General features: G+C 46.6%; 1 protein-coding gene across 1 annotated transcript in view; it reads right to left on the bottom strand.

Moving 5' to 3' along the window:
• Nucleotides 1-5,786: 5,786 nt before the first annotated feature.
• Nucleotides 5,787-25,698, bottom strand: part of VEPH1 (ventricular zone expressed PH domain containing 1) — a 66,200-nt gene continuing 46,288 nt past the window's right edge. The window contains exons 11-15 of the mRNA XM_088171101.1: nucleotides 25,071-25,210; nucleotides 22,056-22,190; nucleotides 18,333-18,450; nucleotides 13,417-13,553; nucleotides 5,787-12,668 (exon numbers count right to left, since the gene is read on the bottom strand). Coding sequence (XP_088027227.1) covers nucleotides 12,432-12,668; nucleotides 13,417-13,553; nucleotides 18,333-18,450; nucleotides 22,056-22,190; nucleotides 25,071-25,210 — 767 coding nt within the window. The 3' untranslated portion in view covers nucleotides 5,787-12,431. The remainder of the gene's footprint in view (nucleotides 12,669-13,416; nucleotides 13,554-18,332; nucleotides 18,451-22,055; nucleotides 22,191-25,070; nucleotides 25,211-25,698) is intronic.

The raw sequence follows: 25,698 nt of genomic DNA, 5'->3' as shown, positions 1-25,698 counted from the left end.
AAATATTGTTCATGTATGAAAGCAGTTTTTTATTTTTTCCAATTATTTTATCATCCAGAATGTAAAATTCACTGTAGGACTGGGAAATTGGTGCTCTTTAAACCTCGTACTCAAGGAACAATATTTGTTGCCTTTTGATTTCTCAGTAAATCTGCATTTCTGTGAGTGTTATACAAAATTTTCCGAAGATTTAGTGCCTAAATGAAGCCCATTTCTCTCAGTTCATGAGTTTATAGATTCGAGGCTTCAGGTTTTCCATCACAACACACAAATTGCTTGAACTTCATCAAAGATATTGGGAAAACAAGGAAGAAAGGAATACTCACCATGTATTAAAATTAGTTTTTCCTACAGACTGATGTTCAACAACTCACCTGTTTGCAATAATAATAATAATAATAATAATTTAAATAAATATACAAACATAGCAGTTTGTTGCATTTACAAATTGAACATCAGGCTTGAAGTCGCTGAAGTTCAAACCTATTTTCCAGCACATTTAGAACTCAGCCCTGCTTTTCTCCTTGAGACACATTGGTATTCCAGGAAAAGCACGTGGAAATGGATTTGTTGGATCTTATCAAGTCCCACTGAGGTGTCGATCAGCAACAATGAGGACCTTTAAGGCTGGATCTCTCTGGAGAGGTGGGGTGTGAGCAGCCTTGGCTCTTCCACAGGGCGTGTTTGTGCACGGGCAGCTGGAATTCTGTGTGGGCAGCTGCCGAGGGAGGAAGGAGAGCTCTGCACTGCCGATTGTCCCCAAGTGTGACAGCGCTGCGGTGACATCTCTGCTGCCAGGTGGGTGGCTCCGGGGGCAGGCGGTTTCTGCTGTGCCCCACGTTTGACTCAGCGCTGCCGGTGACACCCGAAACCGTGAAGGTGTGACAGGAACAAACAGGCTGCTTCATGTCCCCGCGGTGGCACGGCCAGTCCTGGGAGGGGGTGACAAACCCTTCTTGGCACCTTTGGGAACGGGGAGAAATGTACGACCAGCCTGGGGGACATCCCACCAGTGTGTCACCTGAAATCCCATCCGATCCAGTGAAATGCTCTGGGTCTGCTGCTATTCCCAGCTGGGGTAAGAAAACTGGGAAAAAAGCACCAGGGAGAGGATGGCCCAGGTTCCCAAACCCCCTCTGCTTCAGCAAGAGGCTCTTGCACTCTGGATCATCCTGACGGGGAAAGGCCTGAGCAGGGAACACGCTGGGCTCGTCCTTGGGGTGCAGTCCCCTCCTGTGTGTCCCCCCTGTGTCCCAGCTGGCAGGCTGGAGGTGCAGGAGGAGCAGGGAAGTGCAGGTCGGGGTGCTGGGCTGGAGCAGGTGACAGCAGAGCCAGCGGCACGGAGGGGACAGAGGAGAACAGGCTGTGTCCTGCACGGCTCACGTCACTGACAGATATAGCTCCAGCTCCAGCAGGAGGACATTTGTCACTACAATGAGAGCCCCAAACTATTTTTAGAGCTTTCCTCATGAGTCTGCAGCTTTGAAGGACAGAAAAAGAAAGATGAGGCCGGCTTGGCTGGCCAGGCTTACCCAGCTCTTGTGGGGCTGGAGATGAGGAGTGTGTGCCAGCAGGGACAAGCCACCTCCAGGAGCTGGAACATGGGGACATGGACAAGTGACCTCCAGGAGCTGGGGAACACAAGGACATGGACAAGCCACCAAGTGCAGTGTCTGTTCCTGTCATGACACTCTGCCTGCAAAGCCCAGCATCAGCTGTGCTCAGCTGGGCCAGCAGGCTGAGCCCAAGTGAGCATTCCTGAGTGAAATCAGGTTAAGATGGAGCAGCTTTACCCAGGAATTGCCTCGCTGCTCAGGCTCAGGCCATTGGGAGCTTTGGGGCGTTTCCTGCCCACCCAGACTGTGTTAGCAACCCTGGCATGGCCCAGAGGGACACTCCAGTGCCACAGGAACACTCCTTTCTCATCCCAGAGGAACATTGCCATCTCAGAGGGACACTCCAGTGCCACAGGGACACTGCCATGCCAGAGGGACACTCCTGTCCCATCCTAAAGGGACACTTCTGTCCCAGAGGGACCCTGCCATCCCAGAGGGACACTCCTGTCCCATCCCAAAGGGACACTGCCATCCCAGAGGGACACTCCTGTCCCATCCCAGAGGGACACTCCTGTCCCAGAGCCACCTTGCTGTGCAGCAGGAGCACAGATGTCCCAGCCAGGGACCCAGCGTGGCCCTGAGCCCCGAGAGGCCCCGTGTGAGCACACCCCGGCCACATCCTGCTGCTGGGGACAGGGCTGTCACCAAACCCCTCTTATCTGATCACAGGGAAGGAAATGCCGAGCTGCAAGGTGCCAGCAGGTGCTTCCCCTGCTCACACACAGCTGCTGCAGAGATGCTTCACCTCATGTAAATACTGAGCAAATCTTTCACCACTTCACCATTTGCATATTTGCATTTCCCAAGGTGTGATCGGCAGGGCAGGGACAGCAGCACTGTGTGTGCACACTCAGAACAGCCAGGGAGGCTCTTGGGCTGCTCACATCTGCTCTGGAAGATGAAAAAAAGCTGCTTTAATATTAAACAAGTTGTTACTTCTGTCATCCAAGTGTTAAAACACCGGTTGGCAAAGCAAGGAGGGCACAGAGCAGAGTGAGGGCAGAGCTGGGGCTGATGTCCTGGCCCCTTCTGTCCCTGCAGGAATGAATTCCTGTCATGGTCTGTGAGCCCTTCATGGCTTTGTAAGTTTGTTCTGCTTTTAAAGCATTTTCAAGTGTCTTCTTAACCTCAAGAGGTCTTTTATGCTATTTTTTCCTCCTCAGAGAATGACTCACAGCAGAAAGATCAGGGCCATCAGGTCCTTGCCTCTTCATCTGCTGCTCTGTCAGGGACTTCACTTCTGCAGTATCTGAGTGAAATCTCCCCTGAACTCTGAGTCAGTGGCAAATTCCCCACTGATTGCAATGAAACACGAAATTCTGGCCTTATGGGCAGAGTGGGGCAGTGCAGAAAACCAGCAAAACCTTCTTGAGGTGTGCAAAAACATCAGAACCTCCTTGAGGTGTGTGTGACACTGGCAGAAATGACAGGGTGAGCTCAGACAGGATTTGGGGAAGGAATTCAGGGTGCCCTTTAAAGATCCTTTCTATCCCAAACCATTCCATAAAAGCTCATTTTGTACCTCAGCATTCCAGAATGTGACACAGCTTTTACTTTTATATCTAACTAATGTTTTGTTTTTTTTTTTTTTGACAGTAGTCTGGTGTTGGAACCCTGAGAATTTTAGATTTTCTGTGCTCACCCCCAGGAAAACACTGCATTTGACCTGAGGTAAAAAATAAGAAAGAAAAGAAAGAAAGTAAAGTAACTTCCAAAGAAGTAAAAGAAAGAAAAGAAGTAAAAATAAGTACATCCAAAGAAGTAAAGAAAACTTCCAAAATTAAATAATGGAACTAGGATTATGAGTGACTAGTTTGAATAGAAATGTGTAATATCACACTTAAAGTTTAAAGTTTTAGGATATAGTAATATATATAAAGCAAGATGGAAATTTTAAGGTAGAAGCTAGTCCTTCACCTTCTTCTTCATGGGTTTAGGTAATATTGTATAATTAAATTAAAAAGTTTGCATTGCAGACCACGAGTTAAAAATAAAAATAATTTAAGTGTCATTTCTTAATTCAACAATTTATCCTTAAAAAAAAAACCTCGTAAAAAGAAAAATAAAGCTCCATTTTTAGTTTGTTAGCTCAAAGTACTGTAAAACTGCAATAGAAATAAAAACTAATAAACATCTGAGTCCAAACAAAAAATACCATCTCACTCTTTTAATCCCAACCTTAACCAAAACAAAAAAAAAAAAAACCAACAAAAAACCCACAACAGTCTGGGGTGAACTAAAAGCCAGAATAGAATCCTATTAACGATTTTTCACTGGCTTGGTTTAAATGACAGCAGTATTTGTGAGCTTTTTTTCAAGGCCTCGTTTGCCATCTAGTGGGGTGTTGGGATTTTGCACAAAAGCCTCCGGGTTGTTATTTGGTGGTTATTTTATTTGGTGGTTATTTTATTTGGTTATTTTTGTGTCACCCCCCTCCATAAAAGGGACAGGAACATCAAGACCCTCCCCAGGAAAAGGAGGGGAAATCCAAGTGAGGATATAAGGGCAAGATTTTCCTTAAAATAATGTTTTTCTGATAGAACAACAGCAATATTGAACACACCCAGCTGTTGCCACTGAGGAGCCATTTGTAAGTAGAATAAATAAAATAAATTGGTTCTTTGAAGTAATTAGTTACAGGTGTCATCAAGAAGCTCTCTGTCCCCAGAGCACCAAGAAAAAATAAATGGATTTAAAGCCTACAGAAGGTGTACATTGCCAGGGTGTGCTGATGTAGAAATTTAGTCTGGGATATCTCAGAATATTTTCAGTTCCTGTTAGTTCTAGGAATTACACAAAGGAATAAAATTAACTTAAAAAATCATGTTAATAAGTCATTTATGAAGACTTGGGAAGACATTTTGTTCAAGGATTGACAGAAATGGGGATTTCTGCCTTTATGAGCAGAGTTGCCCCAGAGTGTACAGAATCATATATTAGACTAAGGCTTGTCTTTAATAAAAATCTCCTTTTAGTCAATATTATTAATTCTGTCCCTCATTTTTGGAACAGATCAGCATTTCTCGCCTGCCCTGTTCCATTCCTGTCACACACAAAGCTTTGTCTGGGGAGGGGGCAGAACTGGAGGGTGAAATTTCCTTGCAAATCTTCCTGGAGCTGGGCTCAGCTCTCACAGAGCAGCCCTGGGAAGGCAGTGGTGGTGATTTCTAGGAAAAAAAAAAAAAAATCCCCCCCCAGCCTGACTGGCCCTGGAGCAGGGATCCAGCCCAGCAGGTCCCCTGTGTGACACCTTGGGTTTTAGATTTTCTATTTTCCAGAATCTCTGCTGCTTAGCGTGTAACTCTGAGATGTCATGTTAGGTGTCAGTGAGTTCTCTTCACAGGGGAGTGACAAAACAATTCTTTTGAGCTGGAGAATCAGGGACAACTGGAACCAAAAAGCAGAAACAATGGAGAGGGAAAGGGGGCAGGGCAGGAGCTGAGACTTCATAGCCTGGGGCTGTGGTTGGACAATTGACCCCAAAATGAGGATGAACCAAAACTTATCAAAATGTAAAAACTCGTGACCAGCATCCATCTTGGATTTAATTTAAGCACCACCCCAGTTGAGCTTTTACACTGCCCAAAGTGTAATATTAAATAATAATAAATAAACAGCTATTCAATAATCATAAAGAAATAAATACCTATTCAATAAATACCTGATTTATTCCTTTTGCTCTGTCTAGTCTCGGTTCCAGGGATGGCAGGGATTGCACACAGCTCATGCCAGCACTGCTGCCACGCTGCCAGGGCACAGCTGCTCCCAAAATGCAGCCCCAAAATGCAGCCCCAAAATGCAGCTCCAGTGCAGGGGTGGGAGCAGCAAAGGCCCGAGGTGTGGCCAGGACCTGGCATCACTGCCAGTGGAGCCCAGATGTTCTGGGGGGTTCCTGAGGCCATAAACTCCTTTTTCCTTTGACCCCTGACCTTTGACCCCTGTCCCCATCCTCTCTGTGTCCCTGCTCTGCTCCAAGGTCAGGTACACTCGAACACCGTGAGCATGTCACTCGTGTCATTACAAGCAATCATCATTAGCCAGACCAATTGTAATTACAACTGCAGCTTTCCTATTCGATCTGGAACCTGGCAGCAGAGTCAGAGGCAGAATTGCAGCACCATCTCTGATGAGCTAAACAGCATTTATTTATTCATTTATTTATTCATTTATTTATTCATTTATTTATTCACAGATTAAGTTCTTATGGCCCTGGGACTTCCAGGAAGAAATCAACACAGAAGTGACTCCCCCTCTCAATCCTGCCTCGTTCTTCATGTGGATATAACAAAGTTTCAGTCATTGCAAAGCTGCCCATGCTGCTCTGCATGCATTATAAAATCTACTGAACTGCACTTTGTCCATTCTGAAACTCGCTGGTCAAGTCACTGTTGTATTTCCAGCTCAGTGTGGCACTGTGCAGATGCTCAGTAAATAGAAATACTTTCTTCCAAGTCAATTCAAATCAGGTAATGGAATAAATGAATAATGAAGAGCAAACAGAAGCTTGTGTGATGACTCAGCACAGCAGGAGTCCTGAGGAAAATGCTGGAATTCCTGACTGCACGTTCCAATATTATAACACAGGAATGTCCTCTCTGAAAAACTTCCACCTTCTAAATAAAACAGGTGTTATCAACAGCATTAATCAATGTTCTTAGCACTTGGGTGACTCCATTCCTCCTGGCACACACATGCAAAGGAAGGAATTTGGGATCTTCATTTGAGGCTTGGAAAAGAAAGAACAAAGCAGGAAACTCTTCCAGCCTGTGTCCTTCCTGCTCAGCCCCAGCTGGGGTCTTTGCTCAGCCTCCAAGAAAGATGAAAAAACATTTTAGTCCCCTGCAAATACATCAGCTCATTTTCCTAAAAATATCTGCTCTAAGAATTTATTTCCCTTGCTTTTGCTGCATCCACAAGTATGTTCTGTGCATCTTGGAGGTGAAGGGATTGTCACAAACATTTCTTTAAACAAAGGAAATAATCAGAGTCTGAATTAGGAGATTCTTAAAGATGCTTTAAACCTTCTCTAGTTTCTGGAAACACTGACAATACAGTTTCCTAGTATTTCCCTAATTTAATTTAATTATAAAAAATTAATTATAAAAAAATAATGATTTAAAAAATGGGCTTTGGCAAGTGAATGTAATAATAATGCTCAGCAATGTCTGCAGAGCCTTTTCCCAAGTTCAGCTGAAAGAAATCCTCTACACCAAATTACTGAGCAGCCTCTTTTACAGGGCCCTGCACCCAGCAGGAGGCAGCACTTTACTGCAAAACAACCCAAAACTTCCTAAATATGTCTGTGACCTCAGGTAAAACTCGATTTGGAGGTGAATTAAACCGGAAAAAAATGAAAATAACACCCACGGTGTGGTGCCTGCCTGCAGCAGCTCTGACAGAGGCAGTGCAGGATTTAGGGGTGGCTCAGCCCCTCCAGGGAGAGGCTGGGAAGCTCAAGGGTCTTCCCAAGGGAAATTCCACATTTTCCTGCACTAATTACAAATGGGACTGTACTAATAAAGGATTATATCAGGTTCAAAATGTGCTCATTCTGATTTTGTGGCCCTTTTGTGCCTGCTGGTGTTGCTGGAAGAAAGAATTTCTGACCCTGTTGTGCAGCAGAACAAGACTTGTGGTGATTCTACCCTCAAACCATCTCTGCTCTGTGTCACAGGGGAGCCCCAGAAGGGATCAGCACAATCCAATTGTTCCCTTAAAGCCCATTTGCATCCATCATCATCAAGAGAAAAGTCACAATTTACTATAATTGCCATTTTTACTGTGCTGGAGCTGAATAGAAAACCTGGATGGCTCAGACAGATGAAAGCACCAGAATCTCAGCCAGGCATGGAGCACTTCTGGCTCTCCCATGCTCCCAAAAAATAACCAATTTAACCAAAATAACCCCACCAAAATAACCAATCTTGGATTTCAGACCGATGGATTGCACAGGCTGGGCTCCCCCAAATTATTGATTGTCCCTTCCCTCGATGCCTGGAGCAGGACCAGGCTGTCCCTAAAGCTCTTGGCTCCTTTGGGATAACACCAAAGCCACGTGCTGGACACTCACCTGCTTCCCTTGGCAGCCAGAGCAGCACCTGCAGGGAGCTGGCACCTCCTGAACCCCAACCCATGTGAGCAGGCATCCTGCTCCTGGGGCTCTCCTCAAAGCATGGCTTTCTCCAGGTCACCACCCAGCCTCCAGCACATCCAGGAGCCTCATGGGTCACAGCCAAGCAATGTTGCTCTTTAAGCTGGGCTTTTCCTGTGGTCTGTGAGCCAAAAATGTGCCCACCCAGCACAATTGAGCCACAATTCCCTCGTTCCACCTGGAACAAATCCTGCTCATCCCTGTGATCCCTCTGCCACCTGCACATCACTGGCTTTAGGCAGTGCAGCTGTGTCAGCACAGGGAGCCAGGCACTCTCCTCTCCATGCTCACCCCTGCAGGAGCTCAGAAATCCTCCTTAGCTCAATGATTAATGGGAATATTCCAGACACTTGTGGCAAAGCCCAGCTGACCACTCTGCAGGGCTGCTTTTCCCCAGCCACTTTTTGGGATGGGAGGGAGTGAGAGCTGTGTAACCTCACACATCAGCCCAAATAAAGGAGAGATGTCTCCATCCCAGGCCTGTCAGGGTTTAGGCTGCCCAAACGATCTGTGAGTGTTTAACAAGCTGCTGAAAACCACTGGTGGACAAAAGGCATTTCTGGCATTTCTGGATTTCATATCAAGCTGTGTTCCCTAACCCAAAATGTAATGATCAAAACAAGATGCACCTCTCTGCAATGACCAGGCTCGGTGGGAGCTTTAAAACATCAGCACAGCCCAAAGGAGTCAGTGGCCACTGTGCTTCCATGATTTCCCTGGTGCTGAGGTTGTCCTGCTCCCTGGGCAATGGGACACACAGGGACCCCGTGGGACCAGCAGCCATCCCTGGAAGTGTCCAAGGCCAGGCTGGACGGGACATGGGGCACCGTGGGACAGTGGAAGGTGTGGGATGGGGTGGGACAGGGTTGTTTTGAAGGTTCCCCTCCAACCCAAACCATTGTGGGATTGTGTGACCCTCTGAGCTGAGGCACAGCTGTGGCCAGCTGGACAAACAGACTCTGCTGCTGCCTGAACACCACCTGCACTGGAGCAAAGGATCCTCACACTTGTGTCCTTCAAAGCAAAAACAACACCCCTGGAATGTTTCCCCTCGTGCTGGAGGCTCTGCAGCACAGCCAGGCTGGGCTCTCTGGGCTGGAATCTGTTCTGTCACCCTGCTCTGTCTCCTGTTGTTTATCCCCAAGGAAATCCTGGTCCCACCACAGCAGACCTGGAGCCTTTGATGGGAGCGTTCGTGGTGACGCAAAGTTATCCTTCCCAAAGTTATCCTTCCCAAAGTTATCCTTCCCAAAGTTATCCTTCCCAAGATTATCCTTCCCAAAGTTATCCTTTCCAAAACTCCCTGCAGACAAAACCCACAGACACATCTTTTCCATGAAGAGCTGCCAGTGAAAACCAGGCTTTTTTTATTTTTTTTACTCCTAACCTGGAGGCATTGGCGTGGCTGCTGCCAGCCCGGATTTTCAGTGACCTTTAGCCACGCTCTGGGTGGTGAAACCACATCCAAGGCAGTGGCTGAGCAGTGCCTGGGGGTGGCCACTGAGCCCAAGGAGCCACCTGCTCTGGCACTGCCATGAAGGGCTGGGGAGGAGCCCTGGGGTCCCAGTGTCCCCATCCCTGCCCTCCAGGACAGACAGAGCCACCGCGGGATTTTCCTGCTGAGCAGGAGCTGGAAGGGAAGGGCAGGGGCAGAGATCAGGAGGCAAATCTTGGCTCCCAAACAATAGCTATTGTGTAAATGTATTTTTACTTCTGTCCTAAACAACAACAACAAAAAAAAGTGATTTTGGTGTGTCCTAAAAGTTGCAGTTACTTAAATGCCAGGATTTTCATGGAATCAGAGAAGGGTTTGGGTTGGAAGGGACCCAAAGACCATCTTGTTCCATGGGCAGGACCATCCCTCACTGCACCAGGTTTGTGCAAGCCCCATCCAGGCTGGCCCTGAACACTTCCAGGGCTGGGATATCCAGACAAGACGGACACAACATTTATATTACAGCGTCCACGTCTGGAGAAGCAAAAAAAATCTAAATCTTGTGATGTCCTGAGACAATGTGAGAGCTCTCAGGGAGATCCCTGGAGGGGCTGGGACTGGGATCACTGGGCTCTGAGGGAAGGAAACACAGAAAATTTGGTCTGTAAAAGTTGTTTTGGATGTCACCTTCATCAGTGAACTCATCCTAGGGTGGCTGAACTGCAGGATGTAATTCTGGAACTCAAGGTGATAAATTCCAAGTTCTCACCTATAAATCAAATTCATTCCCCACACTCTCAGTGGTTTGTCCTGAGGCCAAGGTGAGGTTTGTTGGTCCAGGTATTGAAAATTAAATGGATGAAATCTCCTTTCCTCATCTCCCATTTTCCTGTGGAAATCTCCCATGGTGTGTCTGTCCTCACCCTTGCCCTGCTGCTGTTCCACGGTGGGTTCCATATTTTCTGTGACTAAATTCAACTTTAACAAGGCTCTTCTGATCACTTTGCCACATTCCAGACCTGACACTCACCTCCATGTTTTACTCGATGCAAGGATTTCCAGGAATGTGAACATTTCTCATTATTCCCCAGAGCATTGGGAAGTCTGGAGCCACTTTTGAGGTTTTTTTTTTGGTTTTACTCTCCACCCTGCTGAGCTCACCTGTGGTCTCACCATCTTCCTGCAACTCCCCTAGGGCCACCACCATAATGGGAAGTGATTAAAAATTATAGGATAAAAATTGTGGTTCCCCCAAGCAGGGGGACACAGGGATCCCCAGGAGTGCAGGGGGACCCAGAGCAAGGAAACCTTTCCAGTTCAGCTGATTTCCCTCTGTCCCTGGCAATTCCTTGCCCTGGCACAGCTCCAGGCTTTCTCCCCAGAGGGTTTGAGGCTTTTTGGATGGCTCAGGTTGAGAATTCCCCCTGTGCCTGTGAGGGCAGCAGAGCTCAGGCACCCCCACGCTGCCAGAAATAAATTTATTTCTCATTTTAATTTAGGTAAATGCTCATTCCCAAACTTACCTGTCAGGATAACAAAGGGTAGGAACACTCAGTGCTGGGGAGGATCAAATATTTGCATTTCCTGGGACGAGATTCCCAACTTTGAGCCAGAAACCTGTGGAGCAGCCACACCAAGGGAGCAGGAACCAAACCAGGCTGGCACATCCCTCAATCCCACTCCCCCCACAGCTTTTCCATCCTCTTCCTCACACATTCCATGGGGTAAGGCCAGGAACATCCCTGCCCCAGCCCCACTGCAGCCACTGAGTGGAAGTTACAGGAAAAAGAATTTTTTTTTCCTAATTATTCCGCATTTCTGGCAATATTTTTTTGCCAAAAATACATTTTAGTAGGTTGGAAAATTTCAAATTTTATTTCTACTCAGCCTTGAATGATCTCTGAGCTCACTTCTTCTCATTCTTTTTTTTGCTCCCCTCTTTTCCTTTCAGTTTCTTCTACAGCACTTCCTCTACTTTGGAATAATTTGAAAGTAACAAGGAAAATCAAATAAACTGGGAATTTTCCAGATTTGCAGAAATTTTGAAAAGCCACAGAATAGAAAAGAGAATTGAAAAAAAAATTTAAAATTACATTCAGGTACAAAGCAGAGCAAAAGCAGGAAAAAGAGAGAAAATCAAACCAGTTAAATATTTAAAATTATTTTCCAGCCGTTAAAAAAAAAAAAATCTTTCAAATTTCCTCATTTAAACCTGAAAGCAGCAGCACAGACACATATAAACAATAAAAGGATAAAGTCCATCGGGATTAAATAAAGAAAATTAACTTTTTACATGAAGTTGCTTGAGGAGAGCAGAAGTCCCCACTCCTGGAATTCTCCTGGCAGTGTCACAGACTTGGGGGTGGCTTTGTGACCACATTCCCTGGCTCCAGGCTGAAGGATGTCCCCAGGGGATGTGGCAGTGTCCCCGTGCCAGGGCGTGTTCCCATGGTGGCACCGGGGGTGTCATTGTCCCACAGGCACAGTTTGGTGGCCCCAGGACTGAGGTGGCCTTGTGGTGTCACACTGTCACAGTTTGGTGGCCCCAGGACTGGGGCGGCCTCGTGTCCATCCAGGTCCCACATGGGCACAGTTTGGTGGCCCCATGGCTACAGGTACATGGTGGCCTCGTGTCCATCCTCTGGTCCCACACTGTCACAGTTTGGTGGCCACAGGGCTGGTGTCACCTCATGTCCATCCTCAGGTGTCACACTGGTGCAGTTTGGTGACCCCATTGCTGGCATGGCCTCGTGTCCATCCCCTGGTGTCAGTTTGGTGTCACTGTCAGAGTTTGGTGGCTCCATGTCTGGCATGGCCTTGTGTCCATCCTCTGGTGTCACTGTCACAGTTTGGTGGCCCCATGGCTACAGGGAGGTGGTGACCTCATGTCCATCCCCTGGTGTCACTGTCACAGTCTGGTGGCCCCATGGCACAGTCTGGTGGCCCCGTGGCTACAGGGAGGTGGTGGCCTCGTGTCCATGCCCTGGTGTCACTGTCACACTCTGGTGGCCCCATGGCACAGTCTGGTGGCCCTATGGCTACAGGGAGGTGGTGGCCTCGTGTCCATGCCCTGGTGTCACAGTTTGGTGTTACACTGGCACAGTTTGGTGGTGGCCTCGTGTCCATGCCCTGGTGTCACTGGCACAGTCTGGTGGCCCCATGGCTACAGGGAGGTGGTGACCTCGTGTCCATGCCCTGGTGTCACTGTCACAGTCTGGTGGCCCCGTGGCTACAGGGAGGTGGTGGCCTCGTGGCTGTGGCACTGGCGGGCCTGTGCCAGGGCCACGTTGAGGCACTGCAGCCACTGCTGGGCGCTCCTCTGGTCCCTGGCCTTGAGCACGTAGCTCCTGCTGTCCGTGAAGATCTCGAAGGCCCTGGGCAGGCCCCGCTCCCGACGCTTCCTGGCCACCGCTTTGACGCTCTGCACCTTGCTCAGCTCGATGGGGCTCTCCTCGGGGTCATCCTTCTGGGACACGGGGACACAGCAGGGTCACCTGTGAGCAGCCCCCCACCACAAACACCTGGCAGCTCCTGCAAATGTCCCAGGACAGCTTGGACAGGGCAGCCTGGCACGGTGGGAGGTGTCCCTGCCATGGCAGGGGGATGGAGTGGGATGATCTTTATCCCCCTGAAGTTTGGGGAGCCAGCAGTGGCAGCTCCTGTGCAGCCCTGCCATGCCCTGTGCCAGTGGGAGAACTGCCAGGGGCTGCTGCACTTTGCTCCCTGTTATTGCTGGGTTCTGTTATTGCCCCAGTTAATGGTTTAGTCCCAGATTACACCCTCCCACCCACCCTGTCAATGTATCCTGAATTACCTGTCAACCCTGCTTTGTGCCAGCCCCCTGTTTGGAATTCCCCTTCAGAAATCCCCTACAATTCGATGTCCCATTAGTCCATGTGACTGAGTTTCCCCCCCCTACCTCCCTCATTGGACAATGCCTTTGTGAACCCTACCTTTACCTTTCCCCAGAATTTCTCCAATTTGCTGGTAGTTTGTACCTTCCCCTTGAACCTCCCCCATACTGGAGTTGTTGCCCTGCCCAGCCCCTGCAGTGACACGGATTTACCCCTGCTGTGACACTCAGGGATTTATGTGACACTCACGGATTTACCCCTGCAGTGACACGGATTTGCCCTGCAGTGACACTCAGGGATTTATGTGACACTCACGGATTTGTCCCTGCTGTGACACTCACGGATTTCTGTGACACTCACGGATTTGTCCCTGCGGAACAGCAGCTGGTTGCCAGCCAGGGTGAAGTACCGAGTTTTCCACCTCTTGATGAACTTCCAGCGCACTTGCTTCTCCTTCAGCTTGCCTTCCATCAGGGGCTGCCCGTCCTGGTTCACACCTGGGAGGGGAGCACACAGCCAGGGTTAGTCCTGCCCTCCTTTTCCCCAGCTGAAGGCTTGTGCTGTGTTGGATGAAGGTTGTTGTGCCTTCCTCCTTTTCCAGCATTCGGCTCTGGCTTCACCCAGAGAGCTCAGCCTGTCCTGCTGGGGATGCTGAGCACGTGGAGGTGACAGCTCAGACCCCTCTCCCATCTCTTTTCCTACTCCCTCATCCCAAACTTCTCCCCCCCCACACCTCCCAGTTGTTCCTCAGCCCTGCAATAACCATTTCTGGCCTTGGACACTGCCAGGGGTCCAGGGGCAGCCACAGCTTCTCTGGGAATTCCATCCCAGCCAGGATTCTTTCCCAGTATCCAGCTCACCCTGCTCTCTGGCAGTTTAAAGCCCTGGGATCTCCTAGGAGATGTCTTTTCCCTTTCTCTTTATCCTTTACACCAGGACAGACCAGAGGGCAGTGCAGGCACAGGCAGGCTCAGAAGGGACATTTTTGGATGGGATTTGGAGCCCAGCCCAGCCTGTGTCAGAGGGGCAGTGATCCCTGGCTGGCTGCTCTCCCACCCCAGCTCCATCCAGCACTCCTTGAACACCTTTGGTGTCACCTGCAGCTCCTGAGCCCAAAGGCTGCAGGGGATGGGGGTCAGCAGGGTGCCCAGGTGCCACCCAAGGGAGTGCCAAAGGCTTGATGGCTTTTTGGGCAGCCAGCCCCTGTCTGGAAGGGGACAAAGCAAAGCCAAGACAAGGCATCAGCTGCAGGTAAAGGCTGTGTCCTTCCCCCAGCCTTGTTTTCCTTGGCAGTGTGGACTCGTGCAATTTCCTCAGGAAAAACCATAAATATTTCTGTCTCTGCAGACAGGGAGTGCTTGGAAAGGAGATGGATGAATGAAAAAAGGGTTGGCAGAGCCTCAGTGCCGGGGGGAGCTGCAGCTGTGATTTCCAGAGCCGTGCTCTGCTCCACGCAGCCACCTCAGCCCTGACTCCAAACCTCCCTGGATATTTTTGTGCCAGCACCCACCACAGCACCCAGCCTGGCTGGGACAGAGGAAAGCACAGGGTTCCTTTCTCCCTGTGTAAATGTTGTCACTGCAAAAGGGGATAAATTTCCCAGGAAGCTGGTTTGGGGCTGCACCCTCTCCCCAAAAGCTCTTTAGTGGGACAGAACCACGTTTTAGTGTCCCCCTTGGTAAAAACTTGGCAATTTTGTTAAATATTGTTCCCTGCCTGGCTCCTGCTTGCACAGGAACATCTTCAATCCCTCTTCAGCCAAACTGAGAGGGGTAAAGCACAAAAGGCTCAGATGATCCGAGATAGTTTGTGGGCAGGAGCACAACATGAGAAGGGAAGTGAATGTGCAATTTTGGCCTAAAGTGAATTTTTATGGCCAAAATTTTTCAAACCCAGGATTTGCTGAGAAATGTTGATCTCTCTAAAGGAGCCAGTGGCTTTGGGCAATGCTACCAGAGGTCTTGTCCTGTGCATCCACAAAGAATCCAGGGGGAGTTTGATGGCAGCTCCCAAAGTGGCCGTAATGAATCTGATGCCAGCGTGTCTGAGGGGCTCATTAGGAGACTGAGATCCATGCAAGATAACAATAAAGCTCTTTTCCAATATTTTTCTAAGCCCTTCTGCTTATTTTCCTTGCGGTTGGCTTCACAGAATCCCAGAATAACTGAGCTGGAAGAGAGCTGGAGGGGTCTCTCCTCCAAGCAAGGTCACCCGTGGGGTCAGGCTGGATTGTTCCTGGATTTATCCACGTGGGGCTTGAAAAATCTCCACAACATCTCGGGGCAAGCTGTTGCAGTGCTTGATGTCCTCATGGTGGCAAAGCTTTCACTCACAGGGAACAATCCCTGTTCAATATCCCATCTAAATCTCTTCTCCTCCAGTTTGAAAAGGTCATGAAATAGCCAAAGGTCTTGAAACACCTATTTTTTCTTAAATCATCATGATATAGACACACTGACTCCAATTTAACCCTGAGTAGTTCCTGTTGCTGTGGCTGTTGGAATTTTCTATTTTCCATCTTCCTTTCTTTGCAGAACTACAACACATCCAGCTCTAAGGAGTTTGGGTACTGAATAAAAAGTTCAAAACCCTCCAAAACTCTTCCAAGATGAACTTGAGACAGATAAAACCCAAAGCTTTAAATCTTGAATTTGATGAAACATAAAATCCTCCACAAGAATTCATGAATGATCTCAGTGATAATAAACCCCTATGAACTTGAAAGAATGGAATGTGTGGCAGATAAATGCAATTAACCTCGGGGAATATGGATTCACTCTCTTCCATTAATCACCACGTTGGGTTTTGCTGAAAACCTGGAAGGAACACATTTTATGATTTTGGGCTCCTTCCTTTCTCTGGATAGCTGGCACAGCAGGAGGAGGATGAAAGCATTCCCCAAATTAACGTGGTGTAATTTCCCTGGGAATTGCAGCTTTCCAGAGGAATTGGGACAAACACTCTCAGTTTTTCCCACATCCCAAATCCTTGCCCATGGCTCCCCCAGGGATCCCTGCCATGTCTTTGTGAGCTTCCAGAGAGAGGAACGAGCTGGAATTCCCTGTTGCCTCTGCAGTGGTTTTGAGGAATGTTTTGTGCAAGAGCTCAAACTCTCAGTGCAGGGGGTTGTGGTGGAATGAGGCTCCCAGCAGCCAGCCTGTCCTAACAGGAGGAATCCTCCTCTTTTCCAGCATTCCAGGAGCCCCGTGGCTGTGCTGGGATGGCCAGGGCTGGGACACACCGTGGTGGGAGCTGCAGCTGTGGGAATTTTTTGTGTGGATTTGTGGGAATGCTCCTCTTCAATGGCAGGAAAAGCCAATCCAGGGTGATCTAACAGCACCTCTGGAAAAGTGTGTTTGTACAAGACAAGCAGAGGAATGCATGAGAAGGAGTCAGACTTTCTCTAATTGTCACTGGGGGTGCATCAACCACGTTGTTTCAGCTTAACTGGAGCTTCCAGCTCCAAAATCCCTCCCAGCTAGAGCCAAACAGGAATCACTGATCACAAAAGCATGGAGTGGTTTGGGCTGAAAAGGATCTTAAATATCTCATCCCACCCCAGCCATGGCAGGGACACCTTTCACCATCCAAACCCCAATATCCAACCTGGCCTTGGGCACTGCCAGGGATCCAGGGGCAGCCACAGCTGGATGGAATTCCATCCCAAGGCAAAGCCTTTAAGGGTTTTAAAGCAGTGTTTGCCCAAGTTTGGAGGATAAATGGCATCTTGCAACACGGCATCCAGAAAGTGCAACAAAACCCCACACGAACCAAACCCGGCAGACAATGATAGAAAAGAATAGGAAAAAAAATTTGCCTCTGAATTCCTTCTTCAACAGGAATTCGGTTTCTAAACAGCATTGCTGAGAGGAAGAAATTGCTTTCTTGCCTCTCAAAACTATTTCAGATTTCAAAGGGTCTTTCCCAGTCTGGAATGAAAATAAAAGATGTTTCACAGCCTTTAAATTCCTCATCAGTCCAAGGAGAACTCCAAATCCTTTCTTGTGCCAGATCCTACAAACCCAGAGAGACCCTGCAGGGTCTCCCACTCTGCCCTGACCCTTCCCAGCTGCCACAGCTCTGCAGCACCAATTCAAAGGTGGAGTTGTCCCTCCAAATTTTTATTCCACTGAGCTCCCTCTTCCACGTTCCTTTCCTCAGCTTTCACGTGAACCACTCAAGGAAAATTTTTTTTCTTGCTTTTCTAAAAGCCTTTGGAGCTCAGAAGTAAATCGTGATACTCACAATGAGCCTTTCTTACAAAAATCCTTTTAAACTGAGACAAAGAGAGCAACTGCTCAAGAAAAAGACAATTCCAGCCAGGAGAGCAGCAGCGAGGCAAGGCTGGACTGGTTGAATGTCTTTGGTAATTCAGACCAAAGTTCCTTCATTAAGCTTTGACATTTTAAGCAAGAGCTTTCCTCGTTTTCCTCAGAGCTCAGCATCCCTGATGTGATGGGGAAACCACACTGAGAGCACTGTGGGGATGAAGTTTTAACTCAGAGCAGGATTTCTTTCCTGGTCCTGGAGTCCCAGGGGAGCTGGGGAAGGAGAGGATGCTCAAACACCCATGGAAAGAGCAGGGGCAGCCTGGTTTACTAAACTGGGGGTTGATGCAGTCTGAAGAGACACTAACTGTTAAAATAAATCTCTGAAACAGCCCATTATTCAAACACTTGGCCAAAATAGTCAAAATTCTTGGCCAGGATTGGTCAGACTTTTATGGAGTGGCAGAAATCATCTAAGAACAAGACATTCTTCTGCAGTCAGGGACTGCTGGGTGCCAGAGAGCTTCCAAAGCAGGGCACCAGGAGATGGTACCTGGGAAAAAAAGGCTGTTTCCCCCTATTTTCCACTCACCCTCTTTTCCAATACAGCTGAGGTATTGTGCCTTTATAAGATTTAATCACCACGTCCCTAAGGAGATGTGACATTAAAGCAAATAATTCTGAGAGTGAAGGAAGCAGGAACCAGGTGTTGTTCCTGTGCCAGTGTCCCCTGACTTGTGGCACCTGGGTGGGCTCCAGAGGGCCTGGGATGTGGGCCAGGAGATGCAATCCTTTATCTGGACACTGGAGGAGGGGTGCAGAGCCCTCCCGCTCCCAGGGGTCAGTGATGCTGCAGATCTGGGGCTGTGTCCCTCTAAGCACTCACCAAAGATGAGTTTAATGGAGAATTCCAATTAAAATAGCCACTGGGGAGTTGGGTTTCCCCTTTTCCCCTGTCCCCACCATGTCCCCACACCCAGCAGTGCCAGAGGCAGGAGCCCTGTGTACCTGTTGCCTTCTCGGGGTTGTTGCACATGAAGCACTGCCAGGCTCCTGCCTCCTCGCTGTAGCCAAATAAATCAAAGAACCTCACTTCCTCCAGGTGCATCTGAACCTTCTCCAGGTCCTGGCATGGGAGGAGAGAAACCAAACTCAGGAGGTGAAGGAGCTCAGGACCCCACAGCCAGAGGGACAAGGACAAGGTGCTGAGCAGGACCAGCAGCAGCAGAAATCAGGGACCTCGATAAGGAGCCCCAGGAAAGCTGGGAGGATCCACATCTGGAAGTGCTTTGCTGCTGGCACCCCTCGAGGCGTGCTGAGTAAATACAGGAATGTTTTTAGTGGCACGGAGAGGCTGCCCAGTGAAACACAGCGTGCTCTGGGTGAGCCAGGTACTCCCTGCAGCCCCAGGGATCTCCACAGGGCTGCACATCTGGAGGGATTTCTCAGAATTCAGTCTGCAGTGAAGCATTGATGTCATACATTACTCTTCAGGGTTGAAAAAACGCTTTAGAATTCATATTGGAAATAAATTATCACCTCCCACTGTCCCAGGCTGCTCTAAGCCCCAATGTCCATCCTGGCCTTGGGCACTGCCAGGGATCCAGGGGCAGCCACAGCTGCTCTGGGCACCCTGTGCCAGCCCTGCCCACCCTCCCAGCCAGGAATTCCTTCCCAATATCCAATCCCAGCCTGACAAAGCATTTCAGACTCTGCTAGAACACAATACATAAAACTTAGTCTCAAATACAGCAGACAATGTTGATGCTGCATTTGCATCAACACATTTCAAGCCATTGAAAATGAAAAGTGCTCTGCTTAATGAAGCAACCACACCCTCAGAATTTTGCTTCCTGGACTACTGGCAGGGGAATAACGTTAATAAATACAATAATTTTGTCCAGTAATTCACAATCTCTGAAGTCCTGTTAGCAATGGGAAGAACTTCTGAGATGACAAATTCCCATTGTGACAGAAGCTGAGGAAAGTAAGGACTAGGGAATGCTCCAGGCAGATTTTTTGGAAATGCAGAAGCCAAAGAAAACCTTCTTTATGGCAGTCCTAGTGAAAACTGAATGGAAATTGCACTGGAGACAAACTCGGGCTCTTAGTACTAAACACAACTAGAACAAACCCTGGGTCTGTGCTAATAAATAACCAGAACAGAAAGCAAAAAATCTCCAAAAAGGACTGGAGCCTGCAGTGCCAGAGCAGGTCAGATGTGTTCCTCAGCTCCAGGGGCTGCTGGGCAGTCCCAGACCCAGCAGGGATCAGGGATCCCTTTCCCAGCTTTGGGAACTCTGGGATATTGTCACAGAGAGGTGAAAGTTCCCAAAATAGGCTGGACTGCTGCATCTGAGCTCTGCCAGGCTTGAGCACACTGATGCCATGAGCTGGGGTGGCTGCAGGCTCTGTGTGCCCTGCCCTAAGCTCTTTATTCCCCCAAACTCTCCCCCCTGCACCAGCCCTGCCTTGGGGTGAGTGAGGCTGGGCAGGGCTCAGCTTAATCTGCCCTAAAGCCTCTGGGTGAGCCAGGCCTGGACTGAGCAGCAGCTCAAATCCTTGGCACAGCTCCTGTGTGGGAGTAAAACTGGTCCCAAAGCTGCTCTCACATGTGGGGGTCCCCCACTGCTCTGAGCCCCAGCAGGAGTTCCCACTTCTGCACCACATTATCCTGGGAGTTCAGAAGGTGTTCCTAACAAAACTCTGCTTTCAAACCAGCCATAGCCTGGGTAATTTAATCTTATTCCACCAGACATCCTCATGCCCACAATATGCTGAGAGAGAGTGTTTTAAAATCATGTTTGACAACTCATTTCATCCAGCTGAGCTGGATGGAGATGCTCAGGGATGAATAGATATTTGTTTTCCAATCCTGCAGTGGCCTTTTCCAAGCAGCTGATTAATAGCTTGGAAAGGGCATTCACTGAAATCCTGGAGACAGAAAAGAGCTTTGGGCTGTAATCCCTTCAAGTGCTGGGGGTAACTAATGGCACATGTGCAGAAAAACAATTCCACAAACCCCAGGGCTGTGTTTAACTGGGTGAACTTCCAGGGGCTGCCCAAGCTAAGCTGAGCCTAGAGCTCAGGACTAAGCAGGAAAAGCCTCATCCCTGCTTTCCAGGCCATGGATCAGCAAAATGTGAGGTTACAACTTTGGGGTGCTCTTGGGCACCCAACTTGTTGGGTTGTTTATTTTTTTTTTAATGAGCTAAGCAGTTAATAGTTACTATAAAGTTATTTACTGCAGAAGCACCTCAGTCTTAAAGATAAAAGCAAAGCAGATCAATGGTAAAAAGCAAATGGCATAAAAAGTAAGTGGCAAAAGCAATGGCATAAAGCACCAGCTCTTTTTAATACATGTTCCTATATAGAAACCTTCTAACAGGTTAAGACACAAACTCAGACCACTACTTTTTAACTTATTAGAATTTTAGGTTTTTAGCACACCAGGCTACATACAAATTACATACATGGTCTGTTTTGTTCTAACTGAAAAAATGTAAGCAATATTTTTACTATAGTTTTATTATGTTTGAAATTATGTTCTTGGAGCTTCTAAGGAACTTTTAGTACTTGGGACTATGGTTTTTAACTTTTACTAGAACATGGACTACTTCTCTGGCATTTAAGACCTTTATTTACTAAAAGCACTTAAAACTCATTCTACTTATTTACTTACTCATTTTATTTCCTTACTTATTTATTCCATTTATTCACTTACTTATTCTATTTCTTTACTCATGCTAAAACTTAAACTTCCACTTTTTTCACTTAAGTGTGAGTGGCTTAACATCCTTTAATCCATATAAAGGCTTTTAATTTAATCCTTCCACTTTGATTTTTCTCTGAAGAATTCAGAGAGATTCTTGATTTACTGATTCAGACACAGAAGGAGCCTGGGGACCTTGCAAAGCAGAGCACAGAACATTCCCTGGGATTATTGCAAACCCCAAAATTCAGGGCAAACTCCTGCTCTTTGCATTTGTGAGTGCAAGAGCCAAAAACCAGGGATGGGGGTTCCAGGCAGCTCTTTAAAATGCTGTTTATTGTATCCAAATGATCCAGCAATTTATTTATTATTTAAAATGCTGTTTATTGCATCCAGAGGATTCAGCAATTCAGGGTCCTGGGTGACAGAGCCCAGCCCAGCCTGTCACCTCAGCTGTGGGTTTGTCTGAAGCCAACTCTAGTTCTGGTAACTTTATATTGCATTTTATACTTTTCATTGCAGAGCATCTTAATACACAACAATCAATCAATACTTTTACTATTACCTGTAACCTATCATAATTACTAACATTACCATATCCATGTTTCTATTTTCCAATCACAAAAGGCCAGTGTGTCACAGTTTAAGCTAGAAATTGTTTTTCAGTTTTCTTGCACTGGAAAATTCTGAGATCTTCTCTCTACTTGCAATATTGGCTTTCTTGTTTGTGAAAATCTTTTTGCTTGGTAAAAGCATATTTTATTTTAGGTGGGTTTATCCTTTGTTCAGAGCCATAAAATCCCCTTCCAACTCACTTTGCTCTTTGCCTTCTCATTACCCAGCCAGACTGGCTCAGCAATTCTTTCCTTCTATATCAAAACTTGCTCTCATTTCTATTCCTTCTTCAGATTCCACATTCAAAAACCTTTCTGTCACACACACACACACACACACACATCTGCAAACCCTTCCTGGCAGATCCTTCTCCTTCCCAGGCCGTGAGGAAAGGCAGTCCTTACCTTCTGGAGAGGGAATGTGCTCTGGATCATGGCAGTCTCAAAGCTGTGCATCCCCTTGAGCTGGCTCTTCTCCCACAGAGCCTTGAGCCCTTGCACTGAGCTGCTCTGGGTGGACAGAGGTTCTGCAAACAGGCTCTGAGGGAAACATTGGAAATCATTTCAGGGTTTGTTTTTTTTTTTTTTTTCACTCAGTCATCACCGAAGAGCTTCTTGTCCTCTGGGAATTCCCAGGGGTCAGCCCAGCTCTCCATAGGGAATTCTGATGGATCAGCAGGCTCAGACACGACACCAAATCATCTCATTTCCTTTGGGGTTTTTGAAGCTTGGTGCACATCCCACAGTGTCTGAGGTCTGTGGCTCACCCTGCAATCACCACTACAGGGTTCTGTAATTTATCTGTAATTATTTGATTAAAAGGTTTCTGTTAATTTATCACCACACAGAGCCCTGGGTGAGGAGCTGGAACACACCTGGCAATTCCAGCCAGAGTGAGGGGATGCTTCACATCCCTGCAGGGCTCTGGGTGCCCTGGTTTGGGCAAATTTAGGGAGGAAACCTCTGAATGGGGTCTCTATAGGAAACAGATTCAAGCAGCCCTACCCCGAGTGGTTCAGGGAAATATTTCCCAGGAGAAAAGTGGAAAAAAAAAAGTTTATTTAACAGGCAAAGCACTCCCCAGCACAAAAAATGAACAATACTAAACAGCAAAACCTCTCTCTGCTCTGAAGAGATGACACATTCAGAGGAGTTCCTTTCGTGGGTTGCAACCTGGCTTATACAAGTAATATAAAGTATTATAAAGTATTATAAAGTAATATAAAGTAATATAAAGTATTATAAAGTAATATAAAGTATTATAAAGTATTATAAAGTATTATGAAGTCACCCCAAGACTGTGTGGGTTTTTTTTTGGAGCTCCTTCAGCTCTGCAGCAGCAAGAGCAGAGTTTTGGGTGCACTGAGCAGAGAGGAGATGAAAATACAGGAGGGAAAACTCCACTCTCAGCACAGAGTGCAGGATTTCTCAGCAGCTGAATGTAAAGGTGGTGTTTGTACTATTTAATTAGTGGTTTGTTTGTATTTTTAATTTTTTTTAATTTTATTTAGAGTTAGGATTAAAAACACGAAGGAGGTTAATTTTTTCGTGTTTGGGCTTGGTTGCTTATTAAATTTGATTTAAAGTACAGAGAGTTTTGTAACACTTTTAGCTACCAGTTAAAAGTGAGCAAAATGGGGCTCTGGATCCAGCTGGTTACAAGATCTTTTAAAGCTAAATAATCCAATAGAGAAGTAATACTTATATAATTGATACTTTTGACCCAATAACCAAACTCCTGTGACCCTCAGGGCAGCACTGACTGTCCAACCAAAAACTGCCTGAAATCATGGAGAAGAGGGAAGAAAACAGAAAAGAGATAATACCCAAAAATCCTTCATTTTATCTCATACTGAGACAAAATGTTAATATTATAATAAATGTTAATATTATTTTAAAAATGTTAATATTATAATAAATGTTAATATTATAATAAATGTTAATATTATAACAAAATGTTAATATTCTATTGCATTACAATATGTTATTATATTATAAAAGCTCCAAATTCCAAACCCTTCCCCATGTGCAATCACACATTTCTATTTAACCACACACCCGTGATTTTAACTCCAGCACTCAAATTTGGAATCCTTCTCCAAGGCCTCCTGTCCAAAGCAGTGTTCTCCTGAGGGTCAGTGCCAGAAAGCTCAAAAATCCCAAATTTCTGGGCCACTGAGCACTCCCAGGACAGGAGGAGCCCTTGTTGGGGTGGGTGCTGTCACCCCCAGAGCTCCCTGAGCCAAGGGACAGTGGGGATCCCAACTTCCAGCACCAGGAACGATCCTGGAATTCCAACAGCACCAAATTTGTTGCATCAGCTGCTCACAAAGTCAGTGGTGCAGGAGCTCTGTGGCTGAGAGAAACTTTTGTGCCTTTCCTGTATCTCCCCTGTGATCTTTTAATTAAAGAATGCATTTATAAGCCAAGATAAGAGTGCACGAACAAATCTGATTTTCCATACTGCAAATATTTGATTTCACAATATGGGCAATGTCCTTCAAATGTGGGATTTCTGGATGGACTTTCTGTCTCCTTTTTCTGAGCAAACTCATCCAGCCTAATCCTGCTGTCCTGCACTCATCAGTTCCCAATTTCCATCCAAGAGTTTTGAAACACAGTAGAACTCTCCATTAATATTTCTTTGATGAATTGACCAGTGTTCTTGAAAAGTGTTTATTTCTAGGAAAACACACAGGGCAGAGCAATCCAGGCTGTTCCCTCCACAGCATCCCTCACTGTGCTGCATTTTGGAGAAATCCTGGGTGTTTGCAAGGCTGCCTTGGGATGGGATGAAGTGCAGTGAAAGGCTCAGTGTGTGTTCAGAAAATGAATATTGCATTTTAACTCAAACCCCATCTGAATGTAGGGCTCTCTCTTAATTTCACACTCTTTGTAACCTGTCAGGAAATTCCACACATTTCCAAATACTGGGCTGTGCTTGGAAACAACATTAAACACAGGAAAGTCACTTGAAGGCTGGTGGAGCAGCACTGAGCAGATTTACAAATTCTGCTCGGTCCAAACCTCAGAACCCCGGTGGGTTCTGCCCCTCCAACCTCCTCCTGCTGCTCCCCTGGAATCCACTGCCAGCTCCTGGCTGCTTCCAAAGCATCTGGGACTTGCTGGAAGTTTTGCCTGAATAAGAACAATATGGTTTTGGTCCCACTTTTTTATCCCCAGACTTTGTAATCTCCCCAGCCAGTTTGAATTTGGGGTATTTAACAGAAATAAAAAAAAAAAACCCCAAACCTATAAAGCACAAAATAACTTCAGCCCAATCAAATGAATTTCTGAGGGATCACGAGGGTCACTAATGACTGTGAGCTAGAGGGGAATTTAATGAGTTTAACCATTAAAATTCTTGTCCAGGTGCCAGGTGAGCAGCCCAGAGGTGGCCCTGGATGTCGTGGCTCTCACCTGCTGGAACAGGAACATGATGTGGATCCAGAGAGGAGGCTGCTGGCTCACCAGGGTGAAGCTGGATTTGCTGTACAGGCAGTAGTGGCCCTTCAGGGGACAGCTGAAGAACAGCTTTGCCACACAGCTTTGAACAGTGTCTGCAAAGAAATACATGGAATATTGAAATAATGGAATATCGAAATAATGGAATAATGAAATAGTGGAATATAGAAATCATGGAATATTGAAATCATGGAATATCAAAGTCATGGAATATAAAAATCATGGAATATCGATATCATGGAATATATAAATAATGGAATATGGAAATTATGGAATGTCAAAATCATGGAATATCAAAATCATGGAATACTGAAATAATGGAATACTGAAATCATGGAATATCAAAATAATGGAATATTGAAATAATGGAATATCGAAATAATGGAATATTGAAGTCATGGAATATCGAAATCATGGAATACTGAAATCATGGAATGCTGAAATCATGGAATATCAAAATAATGGAATATTGAAATAATGGAATATGGAAATGATGGAATATCAAAGTCATGGAATATCAAAGTCATGGAATATCAAAATAATGGAATACTGAAATCATGGAATATCGAAATAATGGAATATC

The sequence above is a fragment of the Sturnus vulgaris genome, chromosome 10 (assembly GCF_052056855.1).
Source record: "Sturnus vulgaris isolate bStuVul1 chromosome 10, bStuVul1.hap1, whole genome shotgun sequence".
In the NCBI taxonomy this organism is placed as follows: domain Eukaryota; kingdom Metazoa; phylum Chordata; class Aves; order Passeriformes; family Sturnidae; genus Sturnus; species Sturnus vulgaris.
The sequence above is the reverse complement of the archived record's forward strand: the minus strand, read 5'-3'. Positions and strand labels throughout refer to the sequence as shown.